The sequence below is a fragment of the Heloderma suspectum genome, chromosome 6 (assembly GCF_057233095.1).
Source record: "Heloderma suspectum isolate Gila_16-S chromosome 6, 16-S_ref, whole genome shotgun sequence".
NCBI classification, from domain to species: Eukaryota; Metazoa; Chordata; class Lepidosauria; order Squamata; family Helodermatidae; genus Heloderma; species Heloderma suspectum.
In genome coordinates, this window is record NC_139463.1 from 99,467,735 (window position 1) to 99,494,175 (window position 26,441).

Genomic DNA, 26,441 nt, shown 5'->3' on the forward strand with positions numbered 1-26,441 from the left:
CCTGCTTTTCCACGACATAACCTCTAGGTGGTGCTATGGTATAGCAAAATAGAACAAATACACACTGCAAAATTGCACTTTCTTTCACTTTCACAATTAAATGCTGCATTTTTGCTGCCCTATAAAAACTCACTAGAAGTGCTGGTTAGACACAGAAGTGAAACTGGAGAGTCATGATGTCATCTAAATAACCGGTCAACAACTGTGAGTAGGGAATGATGTCCACACAATAAATGCCTTGCATAGAAATGCCCATAGTGTCATTGTTAAAACATAGGCATTGTGGGGAAATATGGCTGCCCACAGGGCCACTGGTTACAGCTATGTCATCACCTCCAGAGGTGGAGCAATTAACTTTAAAAAGGAATAGTGAGGGGGTGGAGTTACCTGGTAAGCAATCTCCTGGCAGGAGGTGGGGGGAGTTTAAGAATTGTTGCAGTCCCCTGCAAAATGGCTGCAAATGACTGTTATCTTAGGGGGAAAAGTGAGTATGGGGAGATATGATAGAAGTGTATAAAATTATGCATGTTGTGGAGAAAGTGTATAAGGAGATGCTTTTTGTTTTCTCACACATAATTCTAGAAATTGGGTTATTCCAAGAGGCTGACTTGTGAGAGTTTTAGGACAGACAAAAGGAAGTACTTCTTCACACAGCGCATAGTTAGACTATGGGATTTGCTACCATAAGATGTAGTGATGGACACTAATTTGGATGGCTTTAAAAGGGGATGAGACAAATTCATGGCAGATAGGACTATCAATGGCTACTAGTCATGATGGCTGCTATCTATTACCTCCAGTATCAGAGGCATTATGCCACTTTATCCCAGTTGCTGGAGAACACGAGCAAGAGGATGCTCTTGGACTCATGTCCTACTTGTGGGCTTCCCACAGGCATCTGGTTGGCCACTGTGGGAATCAAATGCTGGACTAGCTAGGCACTTGATCTGATTTAGCATGTCTCTTCTTATGTTCCATCCACCCCACCCACACACAAATGGGGCAACAGAAGGAGGAAGCCATTTTTGAACTGATGCTAAATGGATTATTTGAGAAACAGAGAACAAGTGAAATTCCAGCCTGATGAAGTTGGGTTGCAGAGATGGGGGTGCACAATCTTTGGAGACATTTGTTTTTTAAAAAATAAAACTTTGCAAAGTGGCTGTGCCTGGTGGAGAGTGTGTCATCACACATGAGGTCACAGACAATAGCTAGCAGTTACCCATGAATAATACTCCTATGGCCACATTTCCAAGCAACAAGCACAACAGAACTGCAAACTGGGGAGAGAACGGTAATTTCTGAAATATAGTGCATGCATATTCCCCATTTCTAGGGAAAAGTTATGTTACCTGCAACAGAAACACAGCAATAATTTAGTGATGCCACTCACTCCCAAAAGCATTGTGCAAAAAAGCCCTTAAAACAAAGCATAGAAACTATGGGATGGTTGTGAGTCCCCTGTCTATGCAGAGGCATTGGTTAAATTAAAAGAACTGTGGAATATGTGGGTATTTTTATATGGGATTTCTCACACACACACACACACACACACACATCATCCCGATTAGTTAGCGAGACTTGGATGCTGGTTCCCCAAATACATTCTTGTAGAATACAACGGCTTGAATGAAAACCACTGAGAAATTTGAGAAGTTTTTTTTACTAGCAGAAGGTATCCCGGCCCCCCAGCCATCCGCCCCTTTAAACCCAACTGGTGGTGCCTTTATTCACTGCACAGATGGATAAATCCACTTGGGGGAGCTATCAGTCTCTCCAACAAGGTAGTGCAGCAGGCAAGGTTTAGTTTATAGCATAGTGATGTGATCGGCGCTCACTAGATGGCGCTGTCTCTTTCTCTCTCCTACCCCTCCCCACAATCTGACCCCCCTTATTTTCCCACAGTCACTCCCCCCAACCACCAATATCCCGCGCGGATAAGCCCTGATGTTCTGCACTGCCTCTTTACACATCATTCCCCGACATCCATCCCTGCGCCAGCATGGGTGGCCACCGTCCAGCACGGTGAGCGGTGCTGGGGTTCTAGGTGCCCGGCGTAGGAGTGATGGGGTCCCCGCAGGGGTACCGAGCTTCGTGGTGGACATTCCTTCTGCACCAGGCACCGCACATCAACTTCCAGTTTGAGGCAGTGGGGAGTGAAATTGCCCCAGATGATTGGGGTTACCAGCAGGTGAGTCCCATCTGAAAGTGGACGTACATTTGAGGGAGGGTGGGAGGCTGTGGGTTGCAAGAAATCAAGCAGAGCTATGGGAAGGATAAAGTAAATGGGAGAGGCAGCAGAAGGCGAAAGCTGCATGGTAGGGTGGCAGCAAGACAGATGGGGGAGGAGAGAGAGGGAGAGATGGATGGAGTGGTACAGGGGGGAGAGAGAGAGAGAAGAGCAAAGAAAGAGCTTGAATAAATAGGATTAAAATGTATGGATGGAGGACGTAGCACAGGCACAGCAGCATGGAGATTTAGCTGTATGGAGGGACAGGGAGCAATCAGGAGAGATGCAGAAAGAGAGAAAGCAAGAGAGGGAGAATGTCCGAAGATGCAAGAGATGGGTGGAAAAGAACATCAGGATGGAGAAAGAAAGTGGTGGTCCAAAGAAGCCAAAAATCTGGATGGAGGGGAAAGGATGGGCTGGAAGAGAGATGGACAGAATGAGAAAGGGAGCAGGAGGGAGTAAGTGAGCAGTGGATAATGTAAGACTAAATCAGGGAGTGTGTGTGTGTGTGTGTGTGTGAGAGAGAGAGAGAGAGAGAGAGAAGCAGAAGGAGCGAAAGAGGTTGAGAGAAAGAGAAGAAGAGGTGGGGAGAGGTGAGATGGATGGGGCAGACGGGGTGGACTGAAGGGCACGGGAGGATAAAAAGAGGGAGATGAGGGAAGGGAAGGGAAGGGAAGGGAAGGGGAATGTACAAATGGAGACAAATCTGACAGGGTGCATTGGGAAAAATGGAGGACCAGATGGAAAGATAGGGGAAGAGATGGATAGGAATGGAAATGCAGGCAGACGGAGCAAAAGAAGAGACTAATGTGAGATAGAAGGAGACGGAGGGAGCAAGTACCAAGGAGTTCAAAGAAGCTTCTCTTGTGGTAGAGAAGCTCTGGCTTTGGAGCCAAGGTGGAGCCTGAAGGAGCCAGACGGTGTCTGTTGAGGTTATGTTTGTGGAAGAAGACTCAGCTGTTAAGGGATCCAGATGTACTGGATTTCTGGAACCCTTGTCCTGTTGGATCTCACTCAACATCCTCTCTCAGTTTGCCATGTGACCCACTTGGGTCTTGCCTTCTACAGAGAAACAGGCCAGACTGGCCTAGAGACCACCCTCAGGGCAGAGAAACGTAATGTATGAACCAGATGAATGTGGAGATGTGGTTGGTCAGCCAGAAAAGGTGTCACTGAGATTGTGTGGAAACTAAGGCCAGCCACATCAGTGTTTGGCTGGTTCACATGTTATATGTCTGTCTATCTGTCTGTCTGTCTCTCTCTCCTCACCCCCCATTTTTCCCCATCTTGGTACCCTCCAGAGGTGCTGTACTGCAACTCCCATCTGGAGGGCAACGGGTTGGGGAAAGATGACTCTACACCTACACAGGTATGCGTGGTGCAGCTGAGGACAAGTTAAGGCTGTACTGCGTGAACCAAGTCTAAAACTCCCTCCATGAATGCCGATGCATCTGTGTGTAGAGTCCCATGTATCTGTTCCCCAAACCAGCCTGTTATTTCTCAGCCCCTTGCATCTTCATATCAACACAAATGTGAACTTGGTAATAGGGAAGCTGCTATTACCAGGCCACCTAGCTCAGTACTGTCTACTCTGATTGGCTGTCCAGAGTCTCAGGATGAGAGAGGGGTCTTTACCATCTCCTGCTCCTGGAGATCTTTTTAACTGGAGATGTCAGGGATTGAGCTTGGGGCCTTCATAGAAAGCAGGTGCTCTGCTACTGAGCTATGATCCTGCCCCATCCTTCAGTCGTGACCCATACAATTAAAAATTGTATTATGAACATTGGTCAGCCCCAACATCTTCCTTTGAATTTCTCTGTAAACTCTAGTTTTCCCTTTGGTCACCTACTCTGATTTCTATTACTACTACTACTACTACTACTACTACTACATTCGTATTCCACTTTTTTTCCTTTTGCAAAGAACCCAAGGTGCTTTACATGGTCCTCCTCCTCTCCATTTTATCCTCACAACAGCCCTGTGAGGTAGGTTAGGCTGACAGTCAGTGTCTGGCCCAAAGTCACCCAGTGAGCTTCATGGCTGAGTGAGGATTTGAACCCAGATCTCTCCAGACCCAGTCCAACATTCTAACCACTACACCACACTGACTGTCATACACAGTTTCTTCCAGATTGCAAGGGAACTGTGAGAATAAAAGGATGGATATTCTGTTTCTATTCAAGACTCACTCTTAACTCAAGCTGTAAAGGGCTGGTTGACAAAATGTACCAAATGGGAATTTGAGAACAAACTAGATGAAACATGTTCACAATATGGCCACCGATGCTGTGATGCCAATACCTGCTTATCTTATTTGTCAAATTGTAACCTGTGAACTAATCACCACAGGACTTGGACAGTGCAAGAGCAATGTGGTGTATTCTTTTGGCTGAGTACAATTTCTAAGGTTACAATAGGGAATACCAAGAAATGGGGGTTGGTGAGGGAAATGCCAGCCCTCCTGGCTTGAGGTACTTCCATGTGGAGGGCTCCTAGCACTACCTGTCAGAAGGCAATTCTTCCCCCCCCCCACCCTACCCCTTTAACAGATTTTCTGCCATAAGGAAAAAAGACAGAACAAGCAGTGGGAAAACACTGGAGGATTACAATTCAAAGATAGTGACATCTGGATATACACACCCCATACAATTCTGTGAATAGGACAGGGCAATAGCACTATAAAAGCCTCATCTGGAAGCACCCTTGAAGAACTGTAATGATTAGGTGAAGAACCATAATGAAAAGAGATTGCCCCAATTCAGCTTCTCTAGGGGATCTTTGTACCATCTTCTGAATAAGCAGGCTGGATTTCATCAATGGGTCATTTCTCCAGTGATGATTTTTAACAGATGCTTTAAAAACAACAAAGTGGGCAATTGTTGGATAAACCACAGTGAGTTGTTCACTCTGAGTTCCATCCGTCGGAGATTTAGGTCTATCTTAACACAGCTACGCCTCCCGTTCCTTCCGTAATCTTTGCACAACAGCCATGGCTGTTTCTGTCCTCCATGAATCCATTACATTCTTCCTATGATCCATCCCATTTTGTAGCTGAGTTATGCTATCAGTGTGATCACAACATCCCACAGCAATTCATTCCCCTGCCCAATCGGCAGAAGAGTCAGAGACTTTGTGAGATGGGCCACAGGAGGCCCTGCAGGAGAACAAGGGGGAGGCTGATGCATTTTGGCACTAACTGACAGATTTGATTTGCACGGAACTTCCCCAGTGTTATGATGTAGAAGCCACCTGTAGTTTTGGGTTAAATTTATAATGCTGATGGCAAACTAGCAGTGTGATGCCAGATATGCAGGAGATTTTCCACCTGTATCTTAAAGCAAATATAAAACTTAATGTGGCAGATAAACTCACTGAACCCTTGAAAGTCTTTCAATGAAACAGTCCTCCATTCCCAGCACTGGGAATGCCACAGGTGGGGGTGGGATGAGTTCATAAGAACATCAGAAGAGCCACACTGGATCAGACCAAGGGTCCATCTAGTCCGGCATTCTGTTCACACAGTGGCCAACCAGCTGCCCACGGGAAACCCACAAGCAGGACATGAGTGCAACAGCACTCTCCCTCCCATGTTCCCCAGCAACTGGTGTACATAGGCATACTGCCTATGATACTGGAGGTAGCATATAGCTATCAGGACCAGTAGCCACTGATAGCCTTATTCCCCATGAATTTGTCTAATCCCCTTTTAAAGCTATCCAAATAGGTGGCCATCACTACATCTTGTGGAAGTTAATCCCATATTTAACTATGTGCTGTGTGAAGAAGTACTGTCCCGAATCTGTCCTGAATCTCCCACTTTATCTGTCCTGCATCTCCCACCAATCACCTTCATGGGATGACCCCACAGGTTCTAATATGAGAGAGGGAGAAAAGTGTCTTCCTATCCACTTTCTCCACACCTTGCATAATTTTGTACACTTCTATCATGTCTCCTCATACTCGCCTTTTTTCTAAGCTAAACAATCCCAGCTGTTGTAACCTTTCCTCATACAGGATTTGGTCCAGCCCCTTGATAATTTCATTTGCCTTTTTCTTCACTTTTTCCAACTCTACAAAGTCCTATTTTAGTGCAGTCTCCAGAACTGTACACAGTATTCTAACTGTGGTTGCACCAAAAAAGAGAACAGTTGGCAGATTTGCATAAAAATTGCATATGCTAATTTATGTGTATGAATGCAAATTTAGAAATAATTATTATAATTTAAATAGAAATACACTACATCTCACCCTAGTGAGGAAAACTGTGACCAGTTTGGGGTGGTTGCCTGTTTAGTTTGTTGTCCTGGCACTGACTGTTGATGGGCAACTTCAAGGCCCCTGCTCTGCTTTCTTTATCTTTAAACTTGGACAGAACAGCCCTTCAAATAAAGGATGCCTTCAAACAGAGGACTGGGCTCTGTAAAAGAGGGTGCATGGCCATCTTGATGGGAACGTGAAGCTCTCAGAAGAATTTCAGGGATGGATTGTGGTCCGATTAGCAAGGAGAGCCTTAAGGTGCAATACTGTGCATGTTTAAACAGAAAAAAGGTCCTACAACTCCCAGCATTCCCCACCTGCCTAGGGAATGCTGGGAGCTGTAGGACATTTTTCAAACGAAACATGCATAGGATGTAGAAACATGCACCCTTAGTGTCAAGCTACACATTATGCAGAATGAGGTGATAGATATGCAATTCAGTCCACTGTGTTCAATGTGAGGCCTGCTCTATACATGGAGAAGACTGAGGTGGTAACAATCCTGGAGTTAGCGTAGACTGTACCATATCAAACTATAGGGATGGGGGCATCTCTTCTGAATGCTCACCCTTTTAAAAACAACATTCTGCAAGTCCCAAATTGTATATCAGGGAGAGAATCTATCACATTCCCTGTCGTGTTTGTTTTCTAGCTGTTTGGAGTTTTTCCACATAGGAGAACATTCAAAACTGTGATAGGCGCTCCACCTGCAGCTTGAAGTGGTACAATCCATTCTCCCTCCTCGGATTCGTACTATTTTGCTGCATATGTAGATCAGGCCTGATTCGCTCACTTGAACATAAGTGTGCATTGGACTGCAACCTAAATGGTAGAATTTTGGACTGTACCACTTCATGGTAGAGGAGGGAAGGGTTCATATTTGAGATAGCTTCCCTCATGTAAATAAAATTTTTAAAAAAAGAGCTCCCTGCCTATAGTAAACTAGTGTATTAAGGAAAGGGTCACACCTCATCCCCTCAAATCTGAGTTTGAGTCAAATTTCACCTCTCAAACACATACAAAATTGAATTTCACCACAGAATCCAAGTCCCATCACCAAATCCCCCTTCTTCCCACTGCCTCAGTTCCTAAAATGCCATCACAGATGCTACACACACACACACAAAAACCCCTCACACTTCAAAACCATTGTGAAGTATGCCGATTAAGTAAGCCCATGCAAATCTATCTCACTTAATTCAATTAAAGAATTTGGGTTTTCTGGTCACATAAAATGTGGGACGCCTACACCCTCCCTCTCCCTTCATAACCTTCTTTTTAGAGAGGCAGATCATCACAAGGCCCTTTTTCTTCTCCCGTGCCGTGAATCTTTTTTTAAAACCCACTTGTCTCTCTGAACATCCTTTTAAAGATGTGGATGCGAGAACTTGGCACAGTATAATAATTTATCTTTTATATAGTTCTTTATCTTGGTACATTTTCACAGCTCTCAACTCCTCCTGCAAAAGGTTATTGCAGCCTTAATTAAATCCACTTTGTGGCACTGCCAAGGTGTGGCTGCACCCTTTCGCTTGACTCTCAACAAGCCCTCAGAAGAGGCACCAGGCAAAGTCAGCATCAGCACCCAGCATCTTTGGGCAGCTGCTGGGGCCCCAGGAGGGCCCACTGCTGAGGCCTGCTCTGCCCTGTGCCCCACTCCCCTTTACGACACTCCTGGAGTGCAGGGCTGACTTAGAGCCGGCATTTATATTTTCTGCAGCACCTCAGATTGTTCCCAATGTAGTGTTGCTCCAGGGCATTGTGGGAAATTTAAATGGCAGCCCCCAGTGGGAGCCAGCATTTACATTCCCCTTAATATCCCAGAGTGACTCTATATCAATGGCTCCGGGTCATTGGGAAGATTTTAATGGTGGTTCCAGGTCTCCACAGCTGTCACTGGAACACGCTACTGCCCACCAGGGCACATGGGGAGGCATGGATTAGGAGGGGCTCATGGGGGCAATATGCCATGGAGCCAGCCCCGGCACACTGCACAACCTCTAAGCCGTATTTAATGGCAGGACTCACATGAAGTCTCCACGAAACCATGCTGCCCTCTGTTGTTTTACTCCTCTGTCGATGGCCAGACACACACTGTGCAACCCACTTGTTCCAAACCTACTCCACCTACCTCCTTCTGGCACTATCTCCCACCTGTGGTAGCACCAGATCACTGATTTCTGTGACAAGAATCAGCCAGCCACTGATGCCATCTTCCACTGGCCATCTGCCCTCTCGCACATAGCAAGTTTTACTTGCCAATGGTATCAATAGATTCAGCAGACCCAATATGGACCATTTTACTTAACTGGATGCTCCAAATTTGCTAGTATGCTGAATGTTGAAAATTTTAATACAGTTATAGTTAGGAATAATGGAATAATAAAAACTGAACATGTGTATAGCATCTGAATATGAAAGTGTGCCTTTTGGGTTGCGTAATCTTGTATTATGTGCATTAAGAAGAAGAAAAAAACACCGGTGGGCTATCTCACCAATCCCTGCTTGACTCATCTTTTGGCTTCTTTCTACCTTTGGCTGTTGTCCCACACACCTGTTCATGGATTACTTCTTCAGATTCATCTGTACCTGGCTCTTTCATATCCAGAGCTTGGAGGATTGCTTGAAACTAAAGTGCATGCCATGCTGCTTTTACTCTGAATATTGATTACTACCATAGGAATGACTTCATTTCCTCATGCACACACCCATCTTGATGTAATTATTGGCTGTCCTTGCCCCCCACCCCCATCTCTGTCACTCCCTCTCTTTCTGATGTCCAGACTGTGAGTGCCACCACCAAAGCAACACCACTTACACACAAGAAGGAGGTATTAGCAGGGCTGGGGGAACACTAAGGTTTGCAGAAGTACCAAACATATTTACGGAGGAAAATTACCCTAATAGGGGGAACCCCCAAAATAGCCCAATGAGAACTGAGCATGCTCAGTGGGCATGCAATGCTGATTGACTATGAGAGGAAAAAATGGGAAACCCGGAGGGAGAATGGAATGGAGGGTCCTGAACAGGAGTACCACGCTGCAGCATGTTGCTGCAAGTCCCATTTGTTTGTGAAGGTTTTGCAGGAAGCGTGTAGTTTACAGCAGGGGCTGACAGAGAGTAAATTGCAGTCCCCTGGTGGACCACCTACTAATTTCTGATGGACCACCTTATCACCTGCTGGTTGCTAGGATTTTTTGTTGTTGTTGTTGCAAAGAACACTGCATGAGATAGACCTTCACCTGACCAAGCAAGGCACTTCTGTTCTTCAGGAAGAATGCATATTCAGGATCATTTTGGGTGTGTCCAAAGGGGTACTAGCGCTAACTATCAGGAGGCCTAGTGCAGCTATTCCATCTTTTCTTTCTTAGGGAGCAATCCTATTGGGATAGGCAGCCACCTCCGAACTCGGAGGTGGCCGCCTATCCAATGCAGGGCGGGTGGAACACAAAGGGGATCTTCTCCTCCGTGCTCCAGCCGCCCTGCATTACTGGCTAGACAGCTGATTTTGGCTGTCTAGCCAGAGTGGTTCAGAGCAGGGAGGGGGGCAGACAACCCATAGGAAGTGTCATAATTATGCTTCCGCCATCCCCGCCCCCAGGAACGCCCCTTTCCTTCCACTCTGTGCTGCTCTTCCAAACACAGAGCCCAGGACAATTTGCACCGCCTACAAGGCAGCTGGGGAGGGAGCAGGGAGACAGTTTTCTGGGAACCAACCTTGGAGGGCTGGCTCTGAGGTTGGTTCCTGAAAACAGAAAAATCCTATGGCCGTCTAGCCGCTGTCTAGCAGCCATAGGATTGTGCCCTTAACTGATTTTCCACAGTAAGACAAAAGACAAAAGAAGTGGTGAGAAAACACAAAAGGATTACAAGTGGATAACAATGAGCTTTTCTACACAAGGCACTTATTGTGCACTTGTGATTCCTTATGGTTGTTTGTGGGTTCTTTAGACGACAACGTGATCCTTGAGTTTCACTTCTCTTTTTTAAAAGCACTTCCCCATTTTTTTTAAAGTGGGGAAAATGGGATATTATTTCTGAAAGTGAAAGAAAAGGTATTTTCCTACTTTTGTAATTGCGATATTCCAGTATAGCACACCGCCACCTAGAGGTTATGTAGTGAAAAAGCAGGAAAGGAAAAGCTCTTTGTGCAGAGCTCAGTTCTGTCATGAAACCAAAAGTAGATACAGCGATTAACAGCCTTGTGTAGAAAAGCTCAAGTATGTCTGAACCCCCACCCCACCATAAAATTCTGTGAATGAGGGAGGGCAATTGCACTTTAAAGGCCTCAGCTGGGAGCACCCCTTAGTTGTCGTTCAGTCATGTCCGACTCTTTGTGACCCCATGGACCACAGCACGCCAGGCTTTCCTGTCCTCCGCTCTCTCCTGGAGTGTGCTCAAGTTCAAGAGATCCTGTATATGCACTCTTGCTTTGTAATTTTAAACATATTGGTAGTCTATCAGAATTCTAGAAAACAACTTGGCTCCAAGTGTCTGTTCAGACCCCAAAGACAAGAGTTAAGCCTTCCCTAATTTAAGGGGATTAATCCTGCCCCCAGATCTTCATACTTAAAAATCAATAGGACTTACTTGCATGCAACTGTGTGCTGGACTTCAGTTTTATGGGCCAATTCTATCCATCTTTACTCAGAAGTAGGCCCCATTAATTTCCATTGGACTTCCTTCCATCCTCATCATCATCGCCACCACCACCACGTCTATACTAATAATGATTTCAATTCTCTCAGTGCTCGTCCTTATGTGGCACCACCCATGCACAAGAAGAAGGTACCTGCATGCTTGGGGGAGGTTTGCAGAGGTACAAACAATCTTTAGGACGGGCAGGCAGGGGGACTAAGGGAAGAAATCTCCAAAACAAATCAGCCTAATGAGACCTGGGCATACTCAGCGGACAGGGAATGTGTTTGACCCTTGTGGGAGGGAGGAAATGGAAAACCAGAGGATGTGGGGTGGGAGCTTCAATTGAGAGTCTGGAATTCTGGAATCCAAAACAGAAGCACTCCATACTGCAACATTTTGTTGCTGGTCCCGGTTGTATATTTAAGAATGCAGCCGAAGCGTGCTGTGGCAGATACTTGGTACCATGCCATTCTCAGATAACTGTGTAATGCTGGATAGTGCTAATTTCTGACCTTAAGGTTACATCCTATGCATGTTTAGACCGAACAATGGCTGGCTGGGGAATGCTGGGAGTTGTAGGATGTTGTTCTGTCTAAATTTGCATAGGATTGCACCCTAAGTGAATCAGTGATAACTAGACAGTAAGGATGTGCCCCAAGAGAAGCTGTCTCCCTGAATCAACTGTAACTGTGCGAAAGACACACATACAGCTTGCTCCATCCTGGTTTGTCTTCACATGCTCCTGCATCGTGGAGTGGGGAGCAGCCTGTGTGGGGATCAAGGCCCAGTGACAACAATAAAATGAGGCTGGCTCACACCAGTCCAGAGATTTGGCTTTGGGATTAGGAGATTCAAATATTGAAAGTCCCTTTTAAAACCATCAGATCAAATTAGCCAGATTAATGAGGGTCAAGGGAGCTGTGCATTCAGCCAGGATGAGGACGGGGAGAGAGACACTTTCCTTCTTCCATCTCCCATTCTACTCTGTGGTTTTATATCTAGGGATTCCCCACCCCCCACCTCGTCTCCTGCTTTTGTTTTTTGCTCTTTACCAATACTCTTGCTAATTCATATATTTACCATCCGTTGATTAATCTACCCATCTGTCTCCCTCTCTTTCCCTCTTGACTTCATCATTTTCCCTTTCTCTGTTCACAGATACCACCAGATTATCTTTCCATCTCTGGGACACATCAAAGCAGGCAGGTGGTTCTGGACTATAGTTATGTTAGTGGGTATGGAATATGGCTCTTCATAAGAACATAAAAAGAGCCATGCTGGATCAGACCAAGGGTCCATCTAGTCCAGCATTCTATTCACACAGTGGCCAACCAGCTGCCCACGGGAAACCTACAAGTGGGGCATGACTGCAACAACACTCGCCCTCCCATGTTCCCCAGCAACTGGTGTACATAGGCATACTGCCTATGATACTGGAGGTAGCATATAGCTATCAGGACTAGTAGCTGCTGATAGCCTTCTCCTCCAGGAATTTGTCTAACGCACTTTCAAAGCCACCCAAGTTGGTGGCCATCACTACATCTTGTGGTAGCAAATCCCACAGTTTAACTATGTGCTATGCAAAGAAGTACTTCCATTTATCTCTCCTGAATCTCCCACCAATCAGCTTCATGGGATGACCCTGGGTTCTAGTATTATGAGAGAGGGAGAAAAATATCTCCCTATCCACTTTCTCTATACCATGCATAATTTTGTATGCCTCTATCATGTCCCCACTTCCTCGCCTTTTCTCCAGGCTAAACCATCCCAGCTCTTGTAACCTTACTTCCTGGGGGAGTTGCTCCAGCTCCATTTTAGTTGCCCTTTTTTGAACGTAGTTGCTTCCTATGATCAAACCCAGTAGCTTGTGCAGAGAATCCTCAAGGCCCAAGCATAGGACCCGTTCACCATCAGCTGCCATTTTGCTCGCCACTGTAGCACAACTTGAGTGGTAGGATGTAAAATTGTGGACCGCAGAGTTTCCAAATCACAACCCAGAGATCTCCCTCTTTAAATGTTCCAAGGCAGCTGCTGCTTCTCTTCCTTCACTGGGCTCCTTGCTCACTCTCTGCTAACACCTGCTGTGAGGTAAAGTTAGAGCCCTGGGGGAAAGGGAAGGGCTGTAGCTGTAGAGCACATGCTTTGCATGCAGAAGGTCCCAGGTTCGATTTCTGGCATCTCTAGGGAGGGCTGGAAAAGGCCCCCGTCTGAAACCCTGGAGGACCACTTCCCTTCCCAGTGTAGACAATACTGGCCTAGTTGGACCAAGCGTGTGACTCAGTATAAGGCAGATTCCTATGCTGGCTATAACTGGTGGGGAGAGGACAGTTAAGAGGACTGGTCGAGAAATGAGATGAGAGGCATAGTGGGTGGATATTTTCTCTGTGCCTCAGAACGTTTAAAGGGAGAGGCAGGATGTTGTGATCTGGTACTCTAGGCCTGTCTTCCGCAACCTGATGCCCTCCAGATGTGTTGCATTATAATTCCCAGTATGCCCTAGGTTGGGGAAGGCTAGGCCCATATGAACAGGTGGTTGTGTGCACTGGCTCATCTTACCTTCTGGTTCTTGTAGGCTTCTGCTGTGTGTGTGTGTGTTTAAGCCCTCACAGTTGCAGAGACAAACCCACCAAAACCTGTTGGCCATCCGAATGAAAGGTTTAGACACTCTGCAGGTCTTCTTTGCTGCCAGATCCTGAAATGATTTCTTACAGATGTCTGTTGAGGGACAGCTCTGCCCATGCAACATATCCAGGGCTATGAAGATGGGGGCAATGGGGGTGGGGAACGGGAACACTCCCGCTGGCCCCGTCCGCCCATTCTCCTGGAAGTCTGAATAGAGCCTAGGTGCTTACAAGCTGCACCTGTGCAGGCTCTCTCCACACAGTTGGGAGCCCTGCAAAAAGCAGGGTGCCCAGTCAAATATGCAGAGCCTCAGCTGGACGTGCAGAGATGATTCTGGGGCCAGCGGAGAGGAACCCACTCCCCCCTGCCTGCACCTTCATATCCATGAATATGTTGCGGCAGTAGAGCTTAGCCCAAGCCGGGGAAGGAAGGAAGGATGGCATACAAGACGGGCACTCCTTGTTTGTGCATCTAGGAATGGAAGTGCTGCTCATGTCCTTGCAGAGCCAGTGTGGCATAGTGCAGCTAGGGATGTCAGAGAAATCCACAATGGATTCAAATGAGTTTGGATTTCTGTGAATCCAACCTGTGCATTCCACAGCGGACCAGCCTTTTCCGAGTTATGCAAATTCCACAGACTTGCAAACTGGTTTTTTTTTTACTGTTGGGGGGATGTGAGCAAATTTGCACTTGTGCTGATGTGCATTAGTGCTGATGTGCACTAACGCAAGTGGGATGAAATTCTCGTACATCCCTAAAAATATCCGATTCCACCAATGAGCAAACAACGGAACGAAATAGGCCTGACAATCTGAAAAACACAGACAGAACAGATTTAAGAGAATCCATACATCCCTAAGTGCAGCCTTCTCCCAACCCAATGCCTGCCAGATGTTTTGGACTACAATGCCCAGCATTCCTGATGATTGAGTCTGCGAGCTGGGCCTAATGGGAATTGTAGTCCAAAACATTGTGAAGGTACCAGATTGGGGAAGGCTGGGGTAGTGGCTTTGGACTGGCAAAAGCTGGGTTTGCTTGGGCTGCAGAGCCCAGTGAGTGACTCTGAGACAGTTTCTCTCTGTCTCTCTCTCAGTCTTGCTGTTTCTAACTAACCTACCTCACAGGGTTGTTGTGAAGATAAAGGGGATTAGCCCCATCCATGTACACCATCCTGAACTCCTTGGATGAAGGGTGAGATATAAAAGTGAAAGAAAATATAATAATTGCACCAGATAATGAGGACCTTCCAATCTTGGATTTCTTAGCTCTGGTTGATCATACACAGTCCTTCAAAAACCAGTGAGAGGCCCATTATGTGGCATTAGTGACTCTTGTGGCAGATGTCTCCAGCACCGGAGGGAACACAAACATTTAGGGGCAGAGGGAGGTAAACGCAACATGACACAGTAAAGACTGAGGAGAATTGAGGTAAAGAAGCCATGGGAAACTGCAGAATTTGGGAGCCCTCACTTTGGTTCAGCAGCTAGTGGGAAGTCGTGGGTAACTCCAGGACTGAGCAGCACCATCCCACCCTGCGGGTGAGGAGTGGGTTTGTGGCAGCAGATTCCTTCACAGCGCCAGTGATGAGGCGAGCGCTCTAACTGCTGATATGTAGGTCAGGCTGAGCCTCACAGCTGCAGCTGATCCAATTTGCTCTGTGGGTGTGCGTGTGCATGAGAGAGAGAGAGAGAACACAAAAAGGGGGATGAAAGACTCAAAAGAACAGACAGAACAGAAAGATTCATGTTTATCTATCCATCTCACTGTTTCTGTCCTTAACTCTGGATGCTTCCAGTTGAACAGCTCCTGGTGTGACCAATCAAAAGGCACTCTGCCTTCCAGATGGAGGGCTCCTAGGGCTAACAATCAAAAGGCCTTGTGCAACTATTCTCTCTTTTCTTTGTTTTTTCTGGTAAGAAAAAAAGGATGGAAGAAGCAGTGGAGAAGCACGGGAGGGCTAAAAATGGAACATGCCAATGTCTGGACACCCCCGGTAAAAATCCAGGGCGATTACACAATAAAAATCTCGTCTGGAAGCACCCATTGCAGAGCTATTCCATCTCCCCCCTCCTTAATGGATTTTTTGTGGTTGGAGAAAAGATGTAAGAAGTGGTGGGAAAAGTCAGGATGATTACAAATAGAAGATGATGGCATCAGGACCCCCTGTAGGGTCTTGCCATGAACATGCCAGGGTGATGGCACAATCAAAGCCTTTTCTGGAGGCCCCTCTATCTGCCTGTTTCTCCCTCCTTCTCAGTGGCCGGAGCTCAAGCCTGCCTGGATGCTGAACACCCTGATCTAAAAGCCCTTCCTCCTACCCCTGTATGAGGAGGGAGCTGCGTGTGGTGGGTACTCAGTGTTGAAGGGGGAGCACTCTACACATTCTCAGGGGCACTCTTCTCTCTTCCTGAGGCCTGACACTGAAAACGAGCCCTGAAGTTGGGTCCTGATTCACAAAGGAGTACTTCATCTATTCCCCATGAAGCCTATACATTGACCACAACATGTTGTTGCTATTAACATTTTATTGAAAGATTTTGTGATTATATAAACAATAAATATAACCATATATATAAACAAACAATCCCCATTTCCTCTCTCTGTCTCTTCCCCACCCATTTACAGCCTACCCCCTCACACACATGGTTACAATAAAAAATATATAAATATAAATTAAATAACTGAACAAATAAATAAATCTGCCTTTCTTCCTACATAACCCATCCCTATATTATTATTACATTTTTATCCCAAGGAATTTAAAGTGATGTACAGGATGCTTCCCCCCTCCTCATGACAACGCTGTGAGATAGAGTAGGCTGATAGGTAACCATTGGCCAAAGATTGCCCAGTAAATTTCAGTGGCTGCATGAGGGATTTGAACCTGGTTCTTCCTGGTCCAACACCACACACCAGACTGGATGGATGGAAAGAGGGGGATGGAAATTTATTATTGTATTTCTCTGAAGGATTTATTTGTTTTGCCTTTCCATCAAACAGAACTTAAGGAGCCTTACAAAAAGGTTTTAAAAACAAATCCAAATTTAAGAATAAAACCAGATTAGAACACAATACAGATTACACATGAAAAAGCACACAGCAACACTAAACAGATATTAAAAAACAGGCCACCCACAGTTAAAACCTGCCCAAGGCTTGAGTGAATGAACAGTTTTCCCCTGGGGTCTAAAAGAAATCAAATTGGTGCCAGCAAGTTTTGGGAAGGACATTTCATCACAGATAAGACCCTGTTCCTGTTAGATACCCACCTAACTTCCAAAGGTGGGGGCATTTGGAGCTAGGCCTTGGTAGACGATTGGAATATAAGGGCAGATTCATATGGGAGACAGTGGTCACTTCAGATACCTCTGATTAGTAGGATAGAAATGTGTGAATGAAAAGTATGTGTGAGTTTCAATACAAGGAGGGATATTTACACCTGTATGTATTTATGTTATGGGTTATCCCATCTTTTGCAATAGCTTCAAAACAGCAAACAATTATCAAATAATAATGCAATATGAATTAGTAAAATAGTAAAAACAAGACAAACAGATAAAAAACAAATAGCCAGCAAATAAAAATAGGCAAAACAGCATTCAGTTAAAAGGAGGGAGCAGTTGTTGGGAGATGCCTTCAAATGCCATTAAAAGCCTGAGAGAACAGAACTTCACCGGGCATCTAAAAGGCAGTTAAAATAAGGCATCAGGTGAACATGCTTCAGAAGAGAGTTCCACAGTTTGGGAGCCACCACAGAGAAGGCCCTTTCTTCAGTAGCTGTCTGCCTAACTTCCAAAGGCAGGGGCATCCAGAGAAGGCCTTCCAAAAAATATCGTCATGGATGGGCAAGTACTTATAGACAAAATAATGGAGGATAAGGGTGCAATCCTGTGCATGTTTAGCCCTGGCTCGCTGGGGAATGCTGGGAGTTGTAGGACTTTTTTCTGACTGGCTGGGTAATGTTGGGAGTTGTAGGACTTTATTCTGCCTAAGTATGCATAGGATTGCACCCTAAGCCTATCAGTGGCTACTAAGGATGGCTGTATGTTACCTCCAGGATCAGAGGCAGCATACCTCTTAATAGCAGTTGCTGGGAAACAGCAGCAGCAGAAGGCTATTGCCCATATGTTGTGCTTTGCAGCTTTCTATTGGGGCATGTGGTTGGCCAGTGTGAAAAACTGGGTGCTAGACTAGACAGGCCTTTGGTCTAATCCAGCAGGGCTTGTCCTATGTTCCTGTGAGTGAAAAGGCAGTTCTCCAGGCACCCAGACCCCAACCTGGGTCATTTAGGTGGAGGACTAGACAGATAAGCATGAGGAAGGAGAACATGTGAACACAGGATGAGGGATATCTTGTCTAAAATACACATGACACTAAACCCATCTTTTACTGATGTTTAGTAGGGCCAGTGTTTTGTTTTGTTTTTGTTAGGACTACAGTGCACAGAGAAGGGAGTTTGAAGACTTTCCTCTCCTGCTGAGGTCCTGATGAAAATCCTTCCCACCCCTTGCTGTCCAGGGATAATGCAGGTACTGGGGTGGAGTAGGGTGGGGTGGGGAGGAAAGGGCTAAACCTACCCTCCCTGCACGCTGTGATCCCAGTGAAAAATGGGGTAGGGGAGAGATGCACATGCTATTAATGTTTCTGTTAAAATTGATGTGGCTGCTAATGACACATTTAGCATCGTGTCTAATATGGCCCTTAAATGTTGGCTGGATGAGTGTGAATAGGAAATGAGAGAAAGGTTTCAGGACAAACAGGAATGATCACAGAATGAATGCATGGGTGTGAGGTTTGGGTGGACTGAGGTGGTTTTCTGTTTTATAGCTGGGGTGGTGAGGGTTTAGGTGGGAAGTGAATGGCATTGTTGGGTGGCCGGCCGGCTGGCTGGCTGGCTGGATGGATGGATGGAGTTTATGTGGTTGTCTGGTTATGTCTACATTTAACGTTGTAGACTGGCTCTGGGCACAAAATGGACAAGTGACTGCATGTGCATGGAGTAGATGCTTGCATGCGTCCTCATTGTCATGACTGGTGATGCTTTCAGGGCTTCAAAGGCCAGGGAGTGTAATGAACTGACCCTTCCCTTTCTCCTCCTGGCCGTACCAGCTGCTGTGGGCACAGATCGTGGTGTCTAAGCCTGAGGCGAATTGTCAGATTGCCTGTAATCTGTTTGTATGTTTGTGGGATGGGGAGGGAGGGTGCATGAGGCAGATAAAAACACTTCTGTCCATCCACATCTCTTGTGAAACCTCAGGCATTACCAGCAATCAGGACAGGGTGGAACCTGCTGTGTTCTGGGCCTTGGTGTGTTCCAGAAAAGCTGTGGAGCAACTCTTGTTGTGTGCACATGGGGGTAGGGGGAGAACCAGCACTGACAAGTTCTGTTGGGGTCCTGTTGGAGGTGTTTATGTGTACAGAAAAATTGAAGCAACCAAGGGAATCTTTAAGGATATGCACAGAGTGTCATTCTTCAGTATTGGTGTGGTGGAATTCTACAGCCGCGGCCAACACCTCCAAAAGGCAGGGCTGTTTGCATTCTGCAAAATAAAATAAAATATCTCAGGCTTTGTGCTTCCAAATCCTCAAATTCTGAGCTTTAATAAAACTATATGAATATGTAAAAGGCATAGAAGCTTGCTTGTTTCACATAAACCGAAGGCCTGATTCTATGCATTTTTACTGTGAAGAATGTTCCATTGTGTTTAATGGGCCTGATTCTCAGGTAAGTGCACATAGGATTGCTGCCCTAATATCATGTTTGTTGTTGTTGTTGATGATGATGATGATTGATCAGCGTGCATGATGCTTTACAAAGTACAAGAGGATGGGACCTTACCATCAAAAGTTTGACACAAGGGTGGTAGTAGTAGTAGTAAATTTATACCCTATTTTATCATATGGCTCAAAGTGGCTTTCAATTTTTTTTTAAAAAAAAAAATCAGCATAAAGACACAATGAATGTAAAACCATAATTCAAAACCACTTCCCCAAACCCCCAAAGATCACACTCAAATATGAAGACCTCCAGAAGGCTGGGAGCTCATAAAAATTCACCAAATGTTTTCCTGAACTGGAAGTCCTTTCATGTTTTTTTAAAGGATTAGAGGCTCTGGCTGAGGCAGGTCTCTTTCTGCATTTTTTATTTTCATAGCTCACCATTCATTCTGAAAGAAAAACCAAAAGCAGCCAACAATGGAGTAAGTATAAAATACAGCCAACTTCAAAGAAACAATAAAATCCATACAGCATAATATAAATGCAAAGTGGGAGTTCCCTCCATTTGTCTGGCTAGTTAGAAATATTAGATCAAGGGCTGGCAACAAGCAGGAGCTGCCCAGTTGTCTGGTGCTTACAGGATCTCCTGCCCAGGGATGCAGGGAAGGCAAAGGACGAGTGAAGCCCACTTGTCCAGCACTTGCAGGAGCTGCTACAAGCACTGGATGAGTAGGCAGCCACTGCTTCCCAATCCCCTTATATCTCCAATCTGTGATTGGAGATAACTAGGGGATTCCTCTCACCCCAGCTCCTCCCAAAGCCTCTGGTAGCCTCCAGACCGGGAGGGAGTGCTTGGGGCAAGGAGTGGGCAGGGCTCATGGTGGGAGCTCAAGCCTCCGCAGGCCAGATGAGCAACCTCCGCAGGTTAGATTAAGCCCATGGGCCAGAGGTTGCCCTCCCCTGTACTAGATAGTAGGAACGTAGGAAGCTGCCTTATACTGAGCCAGACCATTGGTCCATCTAGCTCAGTATCGTTGACACTGACTGGCAGCAATTCTCCAGGGTTTCAGGCAGGAGTTTTTCCTGACCTACACAGAGATGCTGCGGATCACATCTGGGACCTTCTGCATGCAAAGCAGGCGCTCTACCATTGTGCTACAGCCCCTCTTCCAATAGTGGGAAGCCAAGGCCATATTGGATATGCATTAGCTTCAAAAAAAAAAATTCCCCCTCTCCAAAGAAAGGAAAAAGTTAGTCCCAATAGGTTCACGGAAGCATGATTCAGAGAGCTAGGGACAACAAATGTTTATTTGCAAAGGGAGGCATGTGAGGACTTGAACAGATCATTATGGTAGCGGGGTGGAAAGTGTTTGTAAGTGATGCTGGGTGGTGTGTATGATCTGGAGGCTACTGTGCGGAAGGCATAACTGCTGTGTATACTGCCTGGACACTTTCAAACACTTACTCACATTCATGAGGACAAGAAACTTGACAAAGGAAGGAAGGAGGGATTTCCAATTCATATGTGATGAGGACAGCATGGATTTATCCTGTTTTTCCAGTCATGACAATCTATGGGCCAAAGATCATCTGTCCCCATCCCTCTGACTTTTTTTTTTAACCTCTGCTCCCCCTCCAGGCATTGCTGTTTCTGGCTAGCATCTCAGGCCTGTGCTTTGCCATCAGCCTAGTTCTCATCTGCGTCTACCTGATCCGCTTCTGCTGCTGCAGCAACGAAGATGATGAGGAAACCAAGACACAAAGGGTTTGCTGTGTCACCTGGAGCTGCGTGGCGGCTGTTATCATCTGCTGGTAAAGGGAGACTCTAATTCCCTCAAAACAGTCAGTCCTGGGCTAGGAATGGCACTCTCAACTAGAGGGGAAGGGGCTGAGAGAAATGTATGACACCAAGCGTTCTGAACCAGGGCCTCTGGCGACAAATCCAGGCGCTTTACTCCCTGTGGCAGCTTGTAGGCTGAGGGAACGCCCAGCTTGACTTCTGCCAATTTACAACATCCTGCAGATGGACACCAGCTCTCCATCCAGCAGGATCAGGTGACCCAAAGAGCCAATAAGGCCCCACCTGGTGGCCCTGTATAACTAGTCTCTCTGGCCTAGTTCCTCACTCAACCAGGATGCCAGCTGAGCTGCATCAGGCTGCTTGGCAGCTCTGCCTGAGCCTACTGAACTGCCATCTTGCCTCCCAACTGCCAGCCCTGACAGGAAGGCCCTGCGTCCCATTTCCCAACCAGCCAGTAGGAATCAGAGGTCTTGTCCCTGTACATGAACAATTTTAGGATCACTTCCAGGGCTGTTTATAGTCATCTGGTTATCTGAAGCAGAATCTGCTCATTGCCTCCCCTTTGTGCACACCCAATTGTGATGAGGCATAACTCTCAAAGGTGCCATTATAGATGTGGATGCAACAGTCGCTCCAGGAACCATTATAGAGACACCATTTTGCCTCGCCAATTGCTTTGTGTTTTTTCACATGGGCAAACATTCTATGTGACTATCCAGAATTCCCCACCCTTTAATTACATTATCCCCCTAGTCCATTACTTGAAGTAGCAATTTCACTCTACCTCTTGGTTCATTTCCTCCTCCTTCGTTCATTTCCCTCAGTGTCACCCTGAGGTAACCAACCAGGGATCAGAACCAGAATCTTCCAGAAGGAAAAGACCTTCCAATCCCATTCTACACATCCACTGTGGGTCTGTGTTCACATGCAACGTTTAGCCATGTTTCTTGAGAATATAGTTTGTTCACGCCTGCTTGGCTCCTCCCATTAGCCTGTGCCACTAAACTAACCAGAAACTGAAAGTTTACCATGTCATTTGTATCCATGTTCCTGGCTTGTTGCACCCTTTACAAGCCAGGATCATCACAAACCAGGTGTGTTGTAGACCAGCTTTCCCCAACCCGGTGCCCTCCTCATTTGTTGGACTACAACCCCCATCACCACAGGCAACATGGCCCTTGACCATGCTGGCTGGAGTGATGGGGGTTGTAGTCCAACACATCTGGAGGGCACCAAGCTGGACAAAGTTGTTCTTGGCTTACAAATCCTCGTTTGTTTGGGAACAATGAACCAGTAGTGCCAGTTAGGATGATATAGTCAGCTTCCAATTCCTGGTTAGTTTAGCAGCTCATGCTAATGGAAGGAGCCAAGCAAGTGTGAACAAGCTATGTGCACCAGCACACAGCTCATTCATGGTAAGCCAGGATTCTCCAGAAACCTGGCTTAGTGTTGTGTGTGAATGCCATGGTACTCTCTACAAAGGAATATCTCAAAACCTACTCCCCCAGCCCAGCATCCCTCCCATCCAGACATTAACCCACTGGGATATTATTGCTTTCTCTGCTTCTTTCAGGCCTCTGATGGTTCACTCCTGTCTCTCACACTAGATGTCCATTCATCCCCCATCATCTCCGCCCCCTTTTTCTGAACTGAAGCCACAATGGGCCTCTTGTTCCACTGGGAGAATAGGAAATTGTGTCCCATTCTCTCTATCCCGTCACCACCTCATCAGGCCCCTTTGTCTGTTTGTTATTTCAGGCCCTGCACTCCCTGCAAACCCCTCGCCAACTCCACTTGTCTCTGCCACTGCTACCGTCCACCCCCACCCCCCCCCCATCCCCACCCCACACACTCCCCAATTCTGCTGTGATGTGCAGGATTTGGAACAGACATGAACATTCCACTGTCTCAAAGGCAAGAAATCCCCTTCTGAGAGCCAGGAAGAGCATACCCTCCAACATTTTAGAGATGAAAGTAAGGACATTTTTGTATCTGTAACAGTTAGGGCATGTAGAGGCATAACATTATTTGAATGGTAGGGCAGCTCCAGAAGCTTACTCATCATGTTCTGTCAAATCAATCATTTTTCTCTCCAAGGTTAATCTCAATTTTGTGAATTTGCAGCAGGAGCTGGCTGTGCATAGCACTGATAGACCAGTGTTGTGACATCATGAATCTCCCCCACAGACACATATCCACACAGCAGCTTTACAATCATTTATAAACTAACTGTGCTTTTAAACAAACAAACAAATGAAAAGCCACAACTGAATGTTTAGATTAATAAATGTACATGCAATACTTAAAAAGAAAGGTGGACATCCCACCTGAACGTGGCAAGACTGACAACTGAACCAAAATTCAGTTCAGTGGTTTGTATGTCTGTAGTTTACATTGTGAATGAGGTGTAAGCCAGGCTTCCCCCAAAGGAAAAAGAATCTGCCGTCACTCCTGTTTTAACCCTTATTCTCACACCAAAGATCATTACTTGAAGGCTGCCCTCCACACCATTACACACTGCCGAAGGTCCTTCTCTGCCTTTTGTATGCTGTTTTCATTCATTTACTATGAAACAGCTTGTTCTGCACTAGTTTCCAAAGCAGGGTGTGCTAGTAAACTGATCATAACAGCTTCCTTTCTGGAAAGCTTAACGATGTCTTAACGGAACGTTTAAGCTCTAAATGGATCTGGTTGTACTTATTATAGAATAGCAGAAACTCAAACACATTCAGCAGCATTCACTAAATGGACACGAGCAAATGAAAGGAACATGGTGCACTGCCATTTTGTGACCAAGTTTGTGCATTTATGTGCATGTGTGCTAAAAATTGAGATACACCCACCCCCCACTCAGATATTTAACTCCTTGAGGCCTTGAGGAGAGGGCTGAAATCCGCATAACTATTGTGCACATGTGCATTCACATGAACAACATTCTGAAGGCATCCCTAACACATCCTCAAAAGATACTCCATTTGAGATAACACGATAGTGCTGTAGGTACAAGGTAAGGATAATACTTTGCCAGGGACAGGTAGCAAAAAGGAGGAACTGGCACTGGCCAATAGGGAAAGTTGGAACCAAACTACATGTGATGTGGGGTACCTGAAGCTGAATTTCAAGGGGGTGGGGAAGGGAGACTGGTCACTGTTTTCCTGTGCTGTGTGTAACTTTGGCCCTTGGAGCATCCTGGTTCCTAGTTCTCCAGGCTCCTAGTTCTCCCCTCCCTGCCTTTCTTTAATTTAACAGACCATTTTCTTGCCAAAGTACCAATATGGGCTCCTCTGCAGCCTTTTAGATCTTGTCCCCTTTCTTTAACCCATTGCTCTCTCAGAGAGCCCAAAAGTCTTGGCTCCTAGATTTTCACCCCTGTTCTAACCTCGGATGCCTTTCTTTTACTCACAAGGCTCCAGTGAGTAAACTCTTTTACTCTTGTCCAGTGAACCTATACATTCTGAATTTAAAATACCCTATTGCTTAAAATTCTTTCTCCTACTTGGTTTCCTCTTTTTAATGTTCTCTCTCTCCCTTGTGTATATGCAGTACCTAATGCTCACTGAGGACCTTTGTAAGGTTGAGGGGGTAAGGGAGATCACTACATGAACTCCAGATCAATCTTTACAATATTGATGACAACAGCGTCCTGAATCTTTTCATTCCCCTAGAAAAAGAACCATGTTGGCTATAGCTTTTTCTTCCATAAAACTATAGGGAGAGTGAAGACAAGCCTTACAAAGCCTTTAATTAAACAGATACAACGTCAGGTCGTTTTAAGTTTAGAGAGTATTGGATGACTCAGCCAGGCAAGAGAGATCAAGAGAAATTCCCTATGATTCCTGGATTTCTTGCTCAAAAATAAACTTCAAGGACGTTGGCAGATACAGAGAGATGAGCCATTCTGCAGATCTAAAACTAATCAGAACTTGCACATTGACAATGAGGCCTATGATGGGGCTATGAGTTCTTCTACTCCTGTCTCGTAGAATATCCCCCATGATAAATCAATGTGACCCCCAATTATTATTATTTTTTTTACCTTTTGCACCATCAAAAGCAAGCTCAATGATGAAGCAAAGGGCAATGGGGCCATCATGGTGATGTCACAGAGGATGCTGGCGCTACATATCTCAGATCACACACTGGAGCCATTTCCTTCCTCCTTTGCTGAGTGCTGCTTACCCTCTGTGAAATGTTGGAAAGCATGATGTTGCATACATAACATAATTGACAGTATGTACAGAACAGATAACATGGGAAAAGCATAAGGCAGCAATGGCCAATGTCTTCAGCCTGGGGGCGGGCGGAGCAGCCTTTCTCAAGGATGCCCTCTCCCAGCCATTTTATTATTATGCTCCCCTCAGCAGCTTGGTCAGTCTGGGCCCCTGGGCTGAAAAGCTTGACACACACCCCTCCCACTGGGGAATGACAAGAGGGCTAAAAAGGAGAGAAGCCTCCAAACACTCTCCTAACCTACTGCCGCCTCCTCTTTCAACCTTCCAGTACCCAATCCCTGGAGTGAAAGCCGCTTTCCAAAAATGTTCCCCAGTTTCTCAGTAGAAAATTTAGCTCCTGTCCTCCCCCTCTCCTCCAAAGAACACCCCATCCCTGTCCTGATTTGACAAGGGTCGCATCGGGGTCCATTCCCAGCCACTTTGGAACAAGCCCAGCAACCACAAAAAAGAAGGCTCCCATTCATGCCAAGACTGTACCCATTCATGGTGGGAACAATGGTTCCTCTGTTTTCTTGGCCCCAATTGGGTAGGTTGAGGGTGTGTGGGGAAGGACTGCTTCAAGAGACCCTGCCCCACAACACAATCGTTCCAAATCCTTCCAACAGCAAAGGGCCCCAACAATGGAGGCGGGCTCGGCCCATGGTGCGAGGAACAAAAGCCGTTGCTAAGGGGTTGCTAAGCGCTGGCTTCAGCCTCATGGGTAGGCCTGTGCTTTACATACAAGCCACACCATTTATGCTAATGGGCATTTTGTTGCCTTCATCTTGCCAGGGACACTGCTTGCTTGTTACCCCCATGAGTGACAGCCTGGGGTCATGGTTCAAGACAGGGTGAGGTGAGGATATTCGTTATTAGACTGCCGGAGACAATACAAGGCAGGGCTCCTGCACTCTTTAAAAGTTGGGGAGATGGGAGAATTTCAGCAGGTGCAGCTTTTTCC

The 26,441-nt window shown here is 46.1% G+C and overlaps 1 protein-coding gene across 4 annotated transcripts in view; it reads left to right on the forward strand.

Annotated features, from left to right (window-relative positions):
* Nucleotides 1–140: 140 nt before the first annotated feature.
* Nucleotides 141–26,441, forward strand: part of TTYH1 (tweety family member 1) — an 81,848-nt gene continuing 55,547 nt past the window's right edge. For 2 of the 4 annotated variants that reach the window (XM_084805552.1, XM_084805555.1), the window contains exons 1-3: nucleotides 141–204; nucleotides 1,906–2,191; nucleotides 21,108–21,280. In XM_084805552.1, coding sequence (XP_084661678.1) covers nucleotides 2,066–2,191; nucleotides 21,108–21,280 — 299 coding nt within the window. In that variant the 5' untranslated portion in view covers nucleotides 141–204; nucleotides 1,906–2,065. Of the gene's footprint in view, nucleotides 205–1,791; nucleotides 2,192–19,904; nucleotides 19,951–21,107; nucleotides 21,281–26,441 lie in introns of those variants that run through there. The other 2 variants (XM_084805554.1, XM_084805553.1) reach the window with 2 other exon arrangements.